The sequence below is a fragment of the Sminthopsis crassicaudata genome, chromosome 2, assembly GCF_048593235.1.
Source record: "Sminthopsis crassicaudata isolate SCR6 chromosome 2, ASM4859323v1, whole genome shotgun sequence".
In the NCBI taxonomy this organism is placed as follows: Eukaryota; Metazoa; Chordata; class Mammalia; order Dasyuromorphia; family Dasyuridae; genus Sminthopsis; species Sminthopsis crassicaudata.
The window spans coordinates 497,584,406-497,602,945 of record NC_133618.1 but is presented as its reverse complement, the minus strand read 5'-3'; the positions used below and the strand labels follow the sequence as shown (position 1 = coordinate 497,602,945).

General features: G+C 35.8%; 1 protein-coding gene across 2 annotated transcripts in view; it reads right to left on the bottom strand.

The window, feature by feature from the left end:
* FKBP15 (FKBP prolyl isomerase family member 15) overlaps positions 1-18,540 on the bottom strand; it is a 95,601-nt gene that overhangs the window by 61,990 nt on the left and 15,071 nt on the right. For both annotated transcript variants that reach the window (XM_074293673.1, XM_074293674.1), the window contains exons 6-10: positions 18,189-18,287; positions 13,725-13,874; positions 9,138-9,206; positions 6,659-6,802; positions 2,022-2,164 (exon numbers count right to left, since the gene is read on the bottom strand). In XM_074293673.1, the coding sequence (XP_074149774.1) occupies positions 2,022-2,164; positions 6,659-6,802; positions 9,138-9,206; positions 13,725-13,874; positions 18,189-18,287 (605 nt within the window). The remainder of the gene's footprint in view (positions 1-2,021; positions 2,165-6,658; positions 6,803-9,137; positions 9,207-13,724; positions 13,875-18,188; positions 18,288-18,540) is intronic.

Sequence of the window (18,540 nt, the reverse complement as noted above, 5' to 3'; positions counted from 1 at the left end):
GAACTAGAGACCACTATTGATCACAAAATAGAACATTTTGATTACACCAAATTAAAAAGTTTCTGCACAAACAAAACTAATGCAAACAAGATTAGAAGGGAAGTAACAAATTGGGAAAAAATTTTTAAAGGTAAAGGTTCTGATAAAGGCCTCATCTCCAAAATATACAGAGAATTGACTTTAATTTATAAGAAATCAAGCCATTCTCCAATTGATAAATGGTCAAAGGATATGAACAGACAATTTTCAGATGATGAAATTAAAACTATTTCCACTCATATGAAAGAGTGTTCCAAATCACTATTGATCAGAGAAATGCAAATTAAGACAACTCTGAGGTATCATTACACACCTGTCAGATTGGCTAAGATGACAGGAACAAATAACGATGAATGTTAGAGGGGCTGTGGGAAAACTGGGACACTGATGCATTGTTGGTGGAGTTGTGAAAGAATCCAACCATTCTGGAGAGCAATCTGGAATTATGCCCAAAAAGTTATCAAAATGTGCATACCCTTTGACCCAGCCATACTACTACTGGGCTTATACCCCAAGGAACTACTAAAGAAGGGAAAGGGACCCGTATGTGCCAAAATGTTTGTGGCAGCCCTTTTCATAGTGGCTAGAAGCTGGAAGATGAATGGATGTCCATCAATTGGAGAATGGTTGGGTAAACTATGGTATATGAATGTTATGGAATATTATTGTTCTATAAGAAATGACCAACAGGAGAAATACAGAGAGGCTTGGAGAGACTTACATCAACTGATGCTGAGTGAAACGAGCAGAACCAGAAGATCATTATACACTTCAACAATGATACTGTACGAGGATGTATGCTGATGGAAGTGGATTTCGTCAACATAGAGAAGAGCTAATCCAATTCCAATTGATTAATGATGGACAGAACCAGCTACATCCAGAAAAGGAAAACTCAGAAATGAATGTAAACTGTTATTTTTACCTTCTGAATCCAATTCTTTCTGTGCAACAAAAAATTCGGTTCTACACACATATATTGTATCTAGAATATACTGTAATATATTTAACATATATAAGACTGCTTGCCATCTGGGGGAGGGGGTTGGGGGGAGGAAGGGAAAAAATCTGAATAGAAGTAAGTGCAAGGGATAATGTTGTAAAAAATTACCCATGCATATGTACTGTCAAAAAAATGTTATAATTATAAAATAAAATAAAAATTAAAAAAAAAAAAAGAAGGCCCATAAGAAAATACTTCCAAACCACTCCTTCATGGAAGTAGGCCGCCTATTATGCATATTTTAGAACTTCTTTTATGTAATAAACCATTGTGCTGATTTTTTTTCTTTTCTTTTTTGTCTTTAAAAATAGTGCTTGTTATATAGGATAGTTCTCTGGGAGAGGTTGGGAAAGGGATACTAGGGAAAAACTATGAAGATATGAAAAAGCAAAAGACATTAACAAAATCTTTTTAATAAAGAAAAACTACTTTTGTTACATTGTAAACACACACACACACACACACACACCCATGCAGTATGTATGTATGCATAATACAGGGACAGTACTAATATTAACATATAAGACCAAGCATTCGTCAATAGATAAGTGGTCAAAAGGTATGAACAAATAGTCCTCAAAAAACAAGTGACAAACTACTAACAACTATAGGAAAGATGGCTCCAAATCATTTAAAGAGAAATGCAAATCTATATACCTGCAGTTTTATCAAGTTGCTAAAGAGGACTAAAGATAAAGTTAATAGTGATGGGTTTGTGGAGAGATATACACACTACTATACATTTGTAAAAATATGGATGGATCTAGTTATTTTGAAAAGAAATTTGGAATTTTGCTACAGAAAGTGACTAAAATGTCCACACTTCCACAAATTCTACTAATGTTACCGATGGCAACATTCCAAAGTGCATGTGTGAGTATATGATAACATGCCTCTCTAAAGCTGGTAGGTAATTTCCTCCTAGATTATTATTATTATTTTTGATGTTGAAAGAGCTGGTTAAGTTCCAATTTCTTACCCAGGTTTAAAAGGCACTGTAGTAGGTGGCAGTAATACTGGTTCAGCACTAAAGTTATCAGCACCAGGTGTTGGAGAAGGAGTTGCAGAATCATGGGAATTAATGCTGTGCCCATCAGAGCCAGAATCTTTGGCAAATTTCACCTAAAGAAAGAATAATCAGTACGGGTAGAATAATTTGTCTTGATAGAACTGTCCTCTGGTCTTGAGCAAATCAATGTGGTTTAATTTATACCAGGAGCTATACTTGCTTAAATGTAATGGTAAAGAGAGGAGATGAAAAGCAGTTGGGTTGCAATGCTTGGCTTCAGAGATTTCCCCTAGTTCTCATGGTCTAGGGTTCTATGATATGCAAGGGTAAGTCTTCTAGAGAAGTAAGGTGGGAGCAGGAGACAGATGTGTCTCCTGGGGTTACACTGTGACAAGGAAGAGAAAAATCTTTAAGTTTCAGAGTTAGGAGGGAGAGAGAAAACAGTATTTCAGAATAGGGGAAGATGTCTCTGGAGAAACAAATAAAATATGTTTCTAAAAATAGATAAGAATTTAATATGTTGCAGTTCATTTTTTCAAATTCAAGGTTTCATTGTGTCTTGGAAGGCAGAAGTAGGAAGATTTAGCTGTTTGCTATTCAACAACTGTGGTTTATCATGAATTTATCATATTTAACATGAATTGTTTAATCAACCTCAACTAGGTTCCAGTTAATCCTTTAATTCCTCTCTAGTCAATCCCTATACTTCCCACAGAAGCTTTTTTCCATACTGCTCTCTTGGGCTCTCCATCTTTTGTCTCTCTCAGTTTAGAACTGCAATTATCTCTTGCTTCCTAAAAAAAGTTAAGGCTCCCTTTCTCCTATTCTTTTTATCTCCAAATTTTTTGACATATTCTCTTCCCTTCCTCAAATACCTGACAAAGAGGGGTCCCTTCTTGCCAAGGCCAACCCTTTTATACAGGCATTTAATCTTCCTTTTTTCTGTCTTCTTTGGCAGTCTGTACCTTCAATCATCCCGTTCTCTCTCTAGTCTTTAATTCAGTGATCCTCAATTTTTTTAAATAGGGGGCTAGTTCACTGTCCCTCAGACTGTTGGAGGGCTGGACTATAGTAAAAACAAAAACTCACACTCTGTCTCTGACCCTCAGCCCATTTGCCATAATCCAGTGGGTTGCATCTGGCCTGCGGGCTGTAGTTTGAGAACTCCTGCTTTAATTTCTCCTTACTGAAATCACTCTTCCCTCCTATCTTCAAACATGCCATGTTCCTCTTCCCTTTCCTCAAGCCATCACTCCTTATTTCTTCTCCCTTTTCTAAGTACACTCCTATTTTTTGTCCTCACTGGGCTCTCCTGGTTCTCCATCCTTTGTGTCCTTCCTAGTTTATTATTCCTTCATTCCCTGCACTCTTCTTCCTTTCCTAACATGATGTTCTGATGGATCAATTCAATCAGGTGTGAAACTCAACTAGAAATGGGTGCTTATGAGTCTACAGTGAAAATGTATTGCATTTTTATTTATTCTGTTACAAATTTCCTAACTACATTTTAAAGCAAGGAGCAGCTACTTTACACTACTTTCTGAACTCCAATCTCTGTCCTCTGGTGCTCTTTAAAGACCCCTGCCACCTTTGCTTCTATGCACACACTGCTAATGAGAGCTAGCTAAGCCCCATATTAATGTATGTTACATAGTCTCAAACTGCACTCTTCCTATGGTAAGGTTTTACACTTTCCTCAACAATCTGTTCTCTCACTCATCACAAGAGCTCTTCCAAATCTTTTCATCCCACCTCAAGCCTCTCAGAGCAACGTCTCATATTTCACAGAGAAAATGTAAGCTGTTTCATGAGAGCTTCTTCCTCTCTCCTCTTTTCATATCACTTAGATATCTTCTCCACTATCTTTGTCTCCACCAGTCTCCCTAGAAGGGTGACCCTTCCCCTAGATAAAGAAAATAGCTCTCCATGCACATATCTTTATCTTCCCAACTCTTCCAGTAGATTTCTCTTTCTAACATTCCCAAATATCTCTCTAATCAGTCTCTCCCTATCTACTGACTTCTTCCCAGCAGGCTATATCCTTTAAAAAACCTTCAATTTACCTTACTCTTCCTTCTACTTTTCATTCCATACTTCTTCCTTCCTTTTCGGTTAAATTGTTAGATAAAGCTAAATACAACTGACATCTAGACTTACTCTCTGCATTCTAGATTTTAAATCCTCTGTAACCTGGCTTCTAAACTCATCATCTGACTGTACCTTCTCTCTCCATAGCCACTAATGATTTTTTATTCACTATATTCTCTCCTAGTCTTTTCTCCTCATCTTTTTTGATCTCTGCAACTTCCGACACTGTTGATCACTCTCATGTCCTGACTACTCTCTCTTCTCTAGATTTTCATGACATTGCGCCGGTTTGACCATTCACTTTCAGTCTCCTTTTAGGTTATACTCACTAACCTGGGTTTAATCTGTGCAGATGATTTCCAACAATATAGATAGATAGATATAGATAAAATTACATATTTATTTACATACAATATATATTTAAAGTAAAGATAAATGTTTCTATCTTCACCCCTAATTTTTCTCCTGAGTTACATTCTCCCATTACCAACAGCCTCTTGTACATTTCCAATTGGTTGTCCAGAGACATTCTCAAACTCAATCTATTCAAAATTAAGTTTGTTATTATTCTCTCCAAATCTCTCTTCAGAATTTCCCTATTATTGCTGAAAAAACCAACATCTTCTCAGATGACCTAAGGCTTACAATTTCATCCTTGAATATTCTCTTGTGTTCATTCTACATAGCCAATCTGTTGCCAAGACTTATCATTTGTACTTTCAACTCCCTTATGTCACTTTCCTTCCACCCATGTGGCAATCATCCCAGTACTGGCTTCCATCATCTCACCTCAAGTGCATTTAACATCCTTCAATACCTTGTCTTTTTTTAGTATTCTTATATATTATTCTTCTCTACATATTTTGCAACCTGGTAAAGGTTGCCTTTTGCAGTCCTTCGTACCTGATCCTCCATCTCCATCTTTTTCTCTGGTTGAACCCCAGGACTGAAATGCTCCTCCCTCATGTTTACCTTATGGGCTTCCTGACTTCTTTTTAGACTCAACTTGAATCACACTGTAGGAATCTTTATTCTTCCTTCTGGTCATACTTTCCTTCTCACATCAATTTCTAGCTATTCTGAATATAAAGTTATTTGCAACTTTTTTCCTCCACTAAAATTTGAGCTCCCTGAAAACATTGACCATGTTTTTGCCTTTGTAACTTCAGTACTTAACATAATTCCTAGAAAACAGTGAGTGCTTAATAAAGTTTTGCTAACTGATACCTGATACTTTCTGTGCTTCCTCTCATCTTACTACTTCTCAATCCTTTGTAATCTGGATTCTACCTTTACCAATGACTGAAACTGCTCTCTTCAAAATTACCAATGATCTCTTAACTGACAAATTCGATGAATCTTTTCTCAGCTCTCATTGTTTTCAACCTGACTGCTGCATTGAACACTGTTGACAGCCCTCTCTTCCCTGATAATCTTTCCTCAAGGTTTTCCTAGCACTCCTCTCCTGGTCTTGTTTTATCTGATTGTTCTTTCTCATTTTCCTTTACTGACTCATTATCTATATCACATACAAACTGTGAGTGTTTTCCAAGGCTGTAGGAGACTTTGCTTATTCTTCCTCTACACGTGAAAGTTATCAGATCAGTTTTCTGAGATTTAATTACCATTTCTATGTAGATGACTCAATGATCTATATATCCAGGCCCAGTCTCTCCTTTGAGCTTCAGTTTGATAAATTACCTAATATTTCAAACTCCCAAAGACACTTCAAACTTACTATATCTAAAACAGAATTCCTTTTCTTTCCTCATAAACCCTTCCTTCTCCAATTTTTTTTTCCTATTGAAAGAATCAGCATCTTCTAGTCTCCTAGGTCCATAACCTTGGCAAGCCTTGTTTCCTCACTTACCCCATATATCCACTCAGTTGCCAAATTTTACTATTTATCAACATCTCCTTTGTCTGTCTTTTTCTGATTCACATAGCTATCACCATGATTCAGGCCTTCTTGGCTAGATTATTACTATTTCTATTTTGTCTCTTCAGTTCAAGTTTCTCCCTACTCCAGTCCATCCTACATACTCTCTTCCTTTATGATACATCTCAAGCACTATTACCTGTGAGAAATTTTTCCAGATATTTACTAACTGCTAGTGCTCTTCCTCTCAAACTACACTGAAAATATTTGTATTTATTCACTTTATTTGTATGCTGCATATATTTTTATATATCTTGTTACTTTGCCCATTGGAATGTAAGCTTACTAGAATGCAGTACTTACTAGCTGGGCAAGTCACTTAGCCCTGATTGGCCCTTTCTCCTCTACCTCACCTCTAATCAAAAAGAAAAAAATTAAATAAAAAAAATAAAACAATGTAAGTTTCTAGAGAAAAGGGATTATTTCATTCTTTGTATTTGTACCTCCATCACCTAGCATAGTGCTTGGCATTTAATAGTTGCTTAATAAATGCAAGTTGACTGATACATGTTGAAGGATCTCTCTATAACAGAGAAAAATGAAAGCCTATCGAGGCCACATCTAGTAGTGTTTCACTTACCCTTTTGACTTGCACCTCAAATATCAGGGTTGAATCTGATGGAATATGTCCACTTATACCTTCAGAGCCATAAGCAAAAGATGGAGGAATAATGAGAAGTCTTTTTCCTCCTTTCCTCATGCCAATCATTCCATCTTCCCAGCCCTTTAGAGATCAGAACACAAGATTCAAGATTAGTTGACATAAATTGTCTTAATAACAATTAGTCAGTAAATAACCAGTTATTAAGTGCCTAATGTGTGTTGAGCTCTGTGCTCTGGAGACAATTGTAAATTAAAAGGCAAAAGCCAGCCTCTGTCTTCAAGAAATCTATAGCCTAAAGGGCCAAACAACATACAAACAACTACATACAAAATAAATGGGAAATAATTCACCAAGGAAAGGACTAGAATTAAGACAGATCAGTAAAGGTTTCCTGAAGAAGATGGGATTTAAGATGGGACTTTAAAGAAATCAGAGACGCCAGAAGATGGAAATGAAAAGGAAATGTGTTAGAGGCATAGGAGACAGATGGTGAAAATTCCAGATATGGGGAAAAGAGTGTGTTGTTCCAGGAACAGTAAGGAGGCCAACAGCCCTGGATCAAAGAATACCCAGAGGAAGAAAGTAGTAAGGTGTAAAAAGACTGGAAAGGTGTATACGGTAAAGGAGAAAGAAGGTACCAATTAATTTGAACAACAAAAAAGAGAATTTTATAGTTGAATCTAGAGGTGACAGGAAGCCACTGGAATTTACTGAAGTTGGACCTTTAGAAAATTTACATTGGTTGCTGAATATGGGAGAGAATGAAGTAGTGAAAGAACTGTGGCAGGCAGATCTACCAGCAAGCTTGTGGAGCCAAAATGGCAGAGTAAAGTCAAGAAGCTATTCGAACTCTCCCGGTTTCTCTTGAAAATCACATGAAACCAAGCCTCTGAAGAGTCTGATGAATGAAACCACTCCCCAGCTCAAAATATCCTGAAAAGATCAATCTCATTGGGGTGAAAAGGGATTCTGAGAAAACTGATGAGAGGGTCTTAATCACAGCAAATCAAGAACTAAGATCCTCAGTCCTGGTTCTACAGTAGAGGAGCAGTTCACATGATCAATGGGGCAGCCTCCAGTCCTAACTCAGAAGGCAACTCTGGGAAACCAAGCTGTTTTCAGAACAGAGCAGGCAAAGCTACCTCCTGGAAACACAAGGGGCCCCTGTGCTCAAAGCCAAGGCTCAGAGCTGCAAAGGAAGCTGAGGACAGCACCCTCCTATACTCTAGGAACAGAGCTCCACCTTAAAAGTAAAAAAAGAAGGAATACCAAAAGAAAAGGAAAGAAAATGAGCAAGAAACAGAAAAGAATCTTGACTATAGAAAGCTACCATGGTGACAGGACGGATCAAAACACAGACTCAGACAAGGATAGAATGTCCACAGAAAAAATATCAAAGGGAGATATGAATTGGTCTCAAGCTCAAAGAGGCTTCTTAGAAGTGCTCATAAAAAAAACTTTTAAAAGGCAAATAAGAGAAGTAGAAGAAAAAAGTGAGAAAGGAAATGAGAGGTAGGCATAAGAGAGTCAACAGCTTGGAAAAGGAAGGAAAAAAATTCAACTTCTTAAACAGTAGAATAAACCTAATGGAAGAAAGAGACAAAAGCTAACTGAAGAAAATCATACATTAAAAACTAGAACAGGGCAAATGGAAGCTAATGATGCTGTGAGACAGCAAAAATCAATCAAATTAAAAAGAATGAAAAAATGGAAGAAAATGTGAAATACCTCATTGGAAGAACAGCCAACCTGGAAAATAGATCCAGAAGAGACAATATAATAATTATTGGCCTATCTGAAGGCCATGACCAAAAAAAGAGTCTAGATAGCATTCTATAAGAGATCATTAAGATTTATCAGCAAGGTCATGGAATAACCCAGGCAAGAGGAGATAAAGTGCCAGTGTGAAACAAGACAGTGGTCTTGTCAGTGTGAAAGGAGTGTATTCAAAAGACATTATAAAGGTGAAATGATAGGTCTTGGTAACAGATTGGATATGTGGGATGACAGATAGTCAGGAGTAGAGGATGACATCTAGCAGCAGAGTACCAAAGCCAAGAAGAAGAGACCTCCAAAAGCCATATAGGTCTTCACTGGGCCTAAGAGAGCAATTACCGAAAGCGGACTTTCCAGACTTTTTTTTCTTCCCTAATAGATCTGGTAAATCTAATGTGCACTGTTAAAAATAGGCCTTCCACAATTAGGATTCTCTGCCTATGGTAACCAGGTAGAAAAATAGAGAACAATGCTAAGGAATGCTAAGGTGACATCTATCTTACTTTGAAATATTTTTCTAGAGAGAGGACTTAGGTTCTTAGCTTTGTTTTGTCATTAATTATTGTGTGACTTTGGCCAAATCATCTGTCTATGTCTCAGTATTTCTATATGTGAAATGGAGGGGAAAGTAATGTCCTGCCAGCTTTTAAACTTATTTCAGTCTAATTCAATGCTTTACCTTAATGACTTTTCCTGATCCCAGCTTTAATCGAAGGAGTTTATCCTTGTTAACAGAAGAGTCAAATACCTAAATGTAAGAGAACAGAATCATTGACTAAGGACCCAAAGTATAAAAAATAATAAAGATAAGCAAAGTTTTAATGTAAGCTCAAACAATGATAGAAAAAAATAGTTCAAGGATTATGGAATATCCACAGTACAGTTTCATTTGGCTCTCAGAGGTGCTATTAAACTGAATACCTCTGCCAATATTATGCCAACATTTTAGAAAAACTGAAAAAGCAAAACAATTTTAGAAACACAAGTATACATCAATCAACAAAGATTTCTTAACATATGAAGTGCAAAGTGTGGAAGGCGAGCAAAGATAAAAACAAACAAAAAAATTCAAGGAGTATTCAATCTTGATGAGGTATTACATGAGATTGTAACTAATAATACAAAGCTGTAAAATCACATAGCCCAGAGAAGCCCTATAGCCAGTCTATGGAAAGAGAGCAACTTTAGCATTAAAATTTGTTATAAATTGAAATCAGTACACTAGTGTATATATATATATATATGTATATTTTTAAAATAGTTTTTATTTACTAGATATATGCATGGGTAATTTTACAACATTGACAATTGCCAAACCTTTTGTTCTAATTTTTCCCCTTCTCCCCACCCCCCAGATGGCAGGTTGACCAATACATGTTAAACATGTTAAAGTATAAATTAAATACAATATATATACATGTCCCAACAGTTGTTTTGCTGTACAAAAAGAATCAGACTTTGAAATAGTGTACCATTAGCCTGTGAAGGAAATCCAAAATTCAGGCGGACAAAAACAGAGATTGGGAATTCTATGTAGTGGTTCATAGTCATCTCCCAGAGTTCTTTTGCTGCGTGTAGCTGGTTCAGTTCATTACTGCTCTAAAAGGACTGATTTGGTTCATCTCATTGTTGAAAATGGCCACATGCATCAGAATTGATCATTATATAGTATTGTTGTTGAAGTATACAATGATCTCCTGACCCTGCTCATTTCACTCAGCATCAGTTCATGTAAGTCTCTCCAGGCCTTTCTGAAATCATGCTGTTGGTCATTTCTTACAGAATAATATTATTCCATAATATTCATACACCACAATTTATTCAGCCATTCTCAAATTGATGGGCATCCATGTAGCTTCCAGTTTCTGGCCACTACAGGGAGGGCTACACATTGTAAAATGTACAAACATTCTTACACATACAGGTCCCTTTCCCTTCTTTAAGATCTCTTTGGGATATAAGCCCAGTAGTAGCACTGCTGGATCAAAGGGTATGCACAATTTGATAACTTTCTGAGCACAGTTCCAAATTGCTCTCCAGAATGGCTATATTCACAATTCCACCAACAATGTATCAGCGTCCCAGTTTTCCCACATCCCCTCCAACACTCTGCATTATCTTTCCCTGTTATTCTAGTCAATCTGACAGGTGTGTAGTGGTATCTCAGAGTTTTCTTAATTTGCATTTCTCTGATTAATAATGACTTGGAGCATCTTTTCATATGGCTAGAAATAGTTTCAATTTCTTCATCTGAGAATTTTCTGTTCATATCCTTTGACCATTTATCAATTGGAGGATAGCTTGATTTCTTATAAATTAGAGTCAATTCTCTATATATTTTGGAAATGAGGCCTTTATTGGAACCTTTGACTGTAAAAATGCTTTCCCAATTTATTGTTTCCCTTCACATACTAGCAATCATTCCTATAGTAACCTTTCCAAACAACTCATGTGCTACAGAATAGATTAGAAGGATAACAATAAACTGTAAAAATGTTTTCCCAGTTTATTGTTTCCCTTCACACACTAGCAATCATCCCCATAATAACCTTTCCATACAACTCACGTGCTACAGAACAGAAGTGAAACAATAAACTGGGAAAACATTTTTACAGTCAAAGGTTACGATAAAAGCCTCATTTCCAAAATATATAGAGAAATGACTCTAATTTACACTAGTATATTGAAAGCTAAATCTGTACCATTTAACCATTCCACTTGATATCTATGAACAAAGTCACCTGAATATAACCATCTGTTTTTTCTAAACCCACCTTCCCCTTCTCATAACTTCATGATTGATTTTTACATTTTCAGTTGATGTCATAAAACTCTAACTCATGATTTTTCTAAAATATGCTACTACAGAAGGGTTTTGGACTACTGAGTTTTACTAACCCAACATATTAGGTCAAAATTAGCATTCATAAAACTAAGAACACTTTATTAGACACTAAGGGAGCCAGGAAAAGTGTCTGCTCTCCTTTCAGAAGCATTTATAATAAAAATGGAAGGGAGGAGACTGAGCAAAGGAGTCAATGACATTAAATAAATAGCCAGTTCCCCCGCCCCCTTTTCCCACTCCCCTCCCCTAGATGGTAAATAGTCTGATATATGTTAAACATAGTAGAAATATATGTTAAATCCAATATATGCATACATATTAATACAATTATCTTGCTGTACAAGAAAAAAATCAAATCAAATCAGGAAAGAAAATGATGAAGAAAATAAAATGCAAGCAAACAACAAAAAGAGTAAGAATGCTATGTTGTGAACCACAGTTAGTTCCGGAAGTCCTTTCTCTCTTTTGATCACAAGACCATTGGAACTGGTCTGAATCATCTAATTGTTGAAGAGAGCCAGGCAAGACTAGCAGCCATTCAGATCTTTCCAGCTTTCTATCTACTATACCACATTGTCATCATGAAACATACAAGCTTATTTGCAAGGAAAACAGTAGCAGTTGAGGGACCAGAAAATGCCTCTGTAGAAGGTGCTGAAGTGCACCTGAAAGAAAAATAGGGTTCCTAAGAAGAAAAGATAAAAACGGAGGACACTGTAGGGGAAAGGGCATAGTAAATGCAAAGGCTTAAACACCAGACAGTGTCCTGTGTAAAAAACTGTATGGAAGTCAATTGGGCTAGACTGCAGAGCTCAGGAAAGGGAGTGGTGGAAAGGCTTCCAGTTGCCTCTAAAAGCAAGAATTAGCTCTTAGGTTTGGTGTTTCTCAGGGATTAGTGAGTGACTAAGGCCTCATATATAGTAAGAGGCAGAGCCAGGATTTGAACCCAGGTTTTTTTGTTTTGTTTTGTTTTAAACTCTAATCCAACACTCTTTCTACAATACTTTACGATACACTTGAAAAGTTTTTTTTTTTTTTTAAATTTCTCAGATTTAAACTTTTTTTTTTATTAAGAAACTCTTTATTCTGTTCATTCTATATTTATTCACAATTACAATCACCTTAAAATACTGTTAAATTTATAATTTAATCCTCTTTTCAAAGCCTTAACTTGAATGCCAAATTAATTTGAGTTCAAAATTACTTTCTCACTTCCTCCAGGACATTTCTAACCAGATAAATGCAAAGTTCTTGGTTCAATTCATTTCAATTGTCTGAATGTTTCAGGGCCTGACTATGCTATTCATTTTGAATTCTTCAGGTTAGGAAACCTATAATACATATTTTCTCAGCCAATTACCTCTCTAACAAATGTGAATTTTTAATGAGACTGTAAAAGAACCATCCTTTTTTGTTTAGAAAATAATGTCAATAGGGCAGGTAGGTGGCGCAGTGGATAGAGCACCAGTTCTGAAATCAGGAAGACCCGAATTCAAATTTGGCCTCAGACATTTAACACTTCCTAGCTGTGTGACTCTGAGTAAGTCACTTAACCCAACTGCCTCAGAAAAAAAGCAAAAAAAAAAAAAAAAAAAAGAAAGAAAGAAAATACTGTCACAATACTCAAATTTGTGATCACTGTCTGATATTCTCCAAATGGCCTTTCCTGAAATTATTCCTGATTGTCAAAAAGGATGTGAAAGGAAGAAATGGAGAACAAGAGAAGACAACTGTTATAAAAAATTAAAAACAGTAAAACGATTTCTATTTGCAAATAGTTATCTGACTGTAAAACTCTCTCCTTTTCCTAGATTCATAAAATCTCTCATCCTTTTAGTCATGCTTGATGGTTTTCAGACTCCTCACCAACCTCACTACTTTCCCCTGTTTGCATTCTATTTGAAAATGCTCCTCTTAAGAGTGTGGCACCCAGAACTGGACACCATTCTTCAGATGAGGTCTGGTCAACACAGAATATAAGAGAATTATTATTGTTTTTTGGTTTTTTTTTTTCTTTTGAGAATTATTATTGTTAATGCTGCCTAAGGTTGACTTAGATGGCCTCTGAGATCTTTGAGCTCCAAAATTCTAAAATTTTATAAATCAATATAGTTGTATAAAATCAAAAATAATTGTATAAATAAATTGATATTCAATTGATAAATTATAAATGAATGGCTCAATCTTCTTCTCTTAAGTGGAATACAGATTAAGCACAGTAACATGAATATTTATTTATTGCCATTTTCCTTGTGTCCCCTCTAAGAGAGTTTGCTAGGTCTTTTTTTTTATTTCAGTATTTTATTAATACATGCTTAACAACAAATACAAAGATGAAGATAACGCACATATATTCTTATAATTTTGAAAACCAAGAATTTTATCATCTGCCATCAGCAACTAATAAAAAATTCTACTTACCTGGCCCAGTCCATGATTCTGGAAGAGCCATCCTGTGTAGGCCACCTCCAAAGAATCACCAACTTGAACACCTGGACCCTCTCCTATAGTTAGATCCTGGCTCATCACAATTTCCAAGGAAGATACACTATTACATTTGGCAATGCATATCTGCAAAAAGGAAATCACAGAAACCAAAAATGGGCACGTACAAGATATTAAATTAATGCTTACTTCCCCCCAACAGTTGTTTCTACCAAGAAAAATATTTTTTAAAACTAAGAATAATCAAAAAAGCAGCAAAAATCCAGTCACTGCTTAAAATAGAATAAAATCTGCCTTGAATCACCATCCCTACTGAAGGAACCTTTCCACAAGTATGTTCTTTTTACAATTTCTTTCCTTTTGCTTTCTTTTCCCCAATTACATGTAAACCCTTTCTCATAGAGTCATTATCTTTCATTTGCCTGGTTCTGGTTTTTAAAGTATGATTGTTTTTTCAATTAGTTTTTCTATCTCCTTTTCCATTTGATTAATTCTACTTTTCAAGTTGTTTTCTTCAGTGAATTTTTTTTTTTTTTTTGCATTTGGCCAATTGTGTGTTGAGCTAACTATATTTTTTAAAGTTGTTTTCTTCAGTCGATTTTGTACCACCTTTTCCAAGGTATCAATTCTTTCTTGCATACCTCTTGTTTCTTTTTTCTGCTTTTTCTTCAATCTCCCTTATTTGACTTTTACAATCCTTTATGAGCACTTCCAAGAAGGCTCTTTGAGCTTGAGACCAATTCATATCACTCTTTGTGGTTCGTATGTGGGTACTTTATCCTTTTTTGAATCGGTATTTTGGTCTTCCCTGTCACCATAGTAGCTTTCTACAGTTAAGTTTCTTTTCTGTTTCTTGATCATTTTCTTTTTTCCTATTTTTTTTTCTTTTAAGAGTGCAGAGTCCTGGAGTACAAGGGGGTGTTTCATGCTTTGGCATTTGTGTCTCAACTCTGAGAAAAGGAGCCCCTTGTATTTGGTTTCTTGCTCACAGTAGAGGATAGCCAGGACCTAGTCTTGCCTATTGTTGCCTAGTTTTCCAGGCTGAGGATCTACCTTCTGTGCTGGGACTGGAAACTGCCTCAATGGTCTACTATGCTACTGAGCTAGGCCAAGGGCCTTGGCTGCTGATCTGCTGTGTTTAATACCCTCTCACCGACTCTCTTAGACACCATCTGACCTGGGTTGAGCATCCTGACCTTTCTTGAAGTCCTTCTAATCTATCTTGACCTGTAGAATAGTTTCAATCCATCTCTTCATAATCTATGTCTTTTCAGACTTTGTTCAGAAACTTGATTTCATGTGGTTTTGAGCAGCTTCCTGGTCTCACCCTACCATTTTGGCCCCTTTCTACAGGTATTAGATGCCATGCTGGATTTGCAGTTATAAAATAATTCTAACCATAATAGGAGATCCATGGAAATGTGAGAAGGGAACAGGAGTCCTCTCACAAGTTAATCTAGTGTTTCTCAAGAGCAGTGGGCTGGGGAAACTTTTGCCTATATAATCAGAACTTAAATCCTTTCACTGGTATATAATTCTTTTTAAAAATTCAATTTCATTTTCTTTAATTCCAAATTCTCTCCCTTTCCTTCTCCTCTCCTTCCCTTTGAGAAGACAAGAAAAATAAAACCCATTAAAAATATGTATAGTTATACAAAACAAATATTCACATTAGCTGGGTTTTTTTTTAAAGGAAAAGAAATAACTAAAAGAAAGCATTCTCAGACATCAGCTCTCTTTCTGAAAGTGGATAGCATATTCATCAAGAGTCCTTCAATTTGAGGTAGAAGTCTTCCCAGAATTTGAAATCATCCCTTTCTTGTTTCTTATGGTAAAATAGTATTCCTTACAATCATATACCACAACTTGTTTAACCATTCCCCAATTGTTGGATGATCCTGACTTTCTAATTCTTTGCCACCATAAAAAAGAATTGCTATAAAATTTATATAAATACACACACACACACACATATATATAAATAGCTATATACGTACATATACACACACACACACATAGAGAGAGGTGTAGATCTAGTTAACAGTATCACTGGGCCTAAAGGTATATACAATTTAATAGTGTTTTGGGCTTTCTTTCTAAATTACTTTCCATAAACACTAGTTTCACAACTCCACTTACAATACACTATTATAAACAATACACCTATTTTTTCATATTACCTCAAGCATTTTCTCATTTTAGCCAATCTGTTGGGTATGAAGTGATAATCTTAAGAGTTGTTTTAATTTGCACTTCTACTTATTAGTAACTTAGAGCTTTTTTTTCATATGGTTATTAATAGCTGATTCTCTAAAAACTGTCTATTCATATCCTTCAGCCATTTATCAATTGAGCAATGGCTATTGTTTTTGTAATCATTGACAAGTTTAAAAGGACACATTTTCTAAAGTGATATTTGACACATCAGCTAAATGTATGCAAAACTGATCTCATTATCCTTTCTTCAAGCCTTCCCTTCTTCCCAACTACCCTATTACTATTGAGAAAACTGCTGTTCTTCCATCAGTCAGGTCCACCATTCACGTGTCATCCCTGAGTTCACATTTTCTTTCATCTTTTATACCTACCAGTTGCCAAATTTTACCTCCATAATATCCTTTGTATATGCCCCTATGTCTCCTCTGACACTACTCCCACCTGATGTAAGTCTCTTATCACCTCACACCTGGACCACTGCCATAGTCATGGGTTGTTCTTCCTGCCTCAAGTCTTTCCCCATGCCAGTCCATCCTCCACTAAACTGTGAAACTGAATTTAAGTGAGAATAGAACTATGTCAAACTCCCCATCCTCAGCTCATTCCTTCTCTCACCATTCTTTCTTATACTTTATATTCATAAACTCTTTGATCCAATGATAATGGTCAACTTGCTGTTCCTCAAGCAAGACTCCCAACACTGTAAATAATTGATTGAACTTTCAATCTACTTAGAAAAAACCTCAATTTAACATTATCTATGTTGTAATGTAACACTGGGAGAGTGCAGGGTACTCAAAGTTGCCAAAAGAACTTATTATCTTTACTCTAAACACACCCTTCTTCTTAACTTCCTCTTTCTTTTGAGAGTATAGCCATTCTTCCAATCACTTAAGTTTCAGAATCTTGAATTCATGCTCAACTAATACTTGGTGACCCAAGCCTTCATGTCCTTATCCATTCTTATGTCCAATCCATCCTCCACAGAGCTACCTACATGGAATTCCTAAAGCATAAATCTGATTATATAGCTCTTCTCCTCAAGAAGATGCAGTTATCTTTCACAGAATATGAATTCACAAATTTTATGCTCTAGCCAAAGTAGCCTCCCAGATGTTCACCCATAAGACCTTCCACCTCCTCCCTCTAGGTCTTTGTAGGGGCTGTGCCTCCATCTATAATACTATATTCAGGGCTTGCTTCTATCCACTGGAATCCTTAGAGCCCATTTAAGGCTTAGCTCAAGCAGTACCTCATATGCGCAGGCCCCTCAGATCCCCTTACTTGTTGGGTCGTCTCTCAACAATGGAACTATTTTGTATATCTTTTGTAATTAAATGCCTTTGTAAATGTGTCATATTTAGTCATGTTAATGCATGCTATTTTTTCACTAGTAAAATGTGAACTCCTGAGAGGCAGGGATAGTTTTCCTGTTTATAGTCATAGTGTCAGGCACATGGTCACTTATGTTCAATTGATGATTACTGAATTAAATTGCAAATAAACAGTTATTTAACTAAACAGTATTTCTTGTATCTATTTGTACCTCAAAAGTGTCCCAACTTGAGACAACTTTTAGAAATACAATATATTTAGATGGGGGGAGGGGAGATGTTATCTTTTTTTAAAAAAAGTTCATTTTTGAAGAGATGAGAAATTATATCTTCCTCCTTTCCTTGCAGAAGAAAGACAAATACAAAGAAATAAATCAATTTATAGATACCAATAACTTATAAACAGCAATGTACACTCTGGGCATACACACTACACAGACTCTCAGACTTGACAAATGTGTTCATTTTGTTGGAACTCCTTTATTCTCTTCTTTCTACTTTCTACAAGGAATGGCTTGCTGGAGGCAGGGGTCTATATTCAGAAAAGAAGGTAAATAAAAATAGATAATACAATTTTTAAAAATCACAAGTCATTTTTCTGAAATGTTACAAGTTAAAGTAATAAAATTAGTTTTTTCATATCTGACATTAAGAAAAATGTAGCAGCCTCTGATCTTTCTCATATTGCTCTGTGGAGCGAAGTAAACTAAGCATTCTAAATCTCTCCAGGTAAAAAAAGTTCTAGCTGGAAAACTACAATTTAAATTGATGTGTTTATTGCTTAAAACAGTTCTAGATTTCTTTTTGGGAATGACCTTTAAAAACAGTAAGGAGAAATCAGTCTCACTGCTTTATATTTATGCATCATTAAACATTTTCAACAAATTACCTGTTTATTGAAATCTACTGCAGCCTTTTCTGACTCAAACATCATGGACCAATTTTGTCTCTGGTCATCATAAAAGGTGCTATAGTTGTTAGGCTGTACCTATAGAAAAAAACAATATTTGAACCAATAAAGCATGTGAGATTGCTAAATTTTTATTGTTACTGAATCATTTTTCAGTCATGTCTCACCTTGATGATCCCATTTAGGATTTTCACTTGCCACTTCCTTCTTGAACTCATTTTATAGATAAGAAAATTAAAGCACACAGCATTAAGTGACTTACCTAGGGTTACACACTAGTAATAGTTGGGGACAGATGTAAATTCTGGAACATGAGTCTTCCCATCTCTAA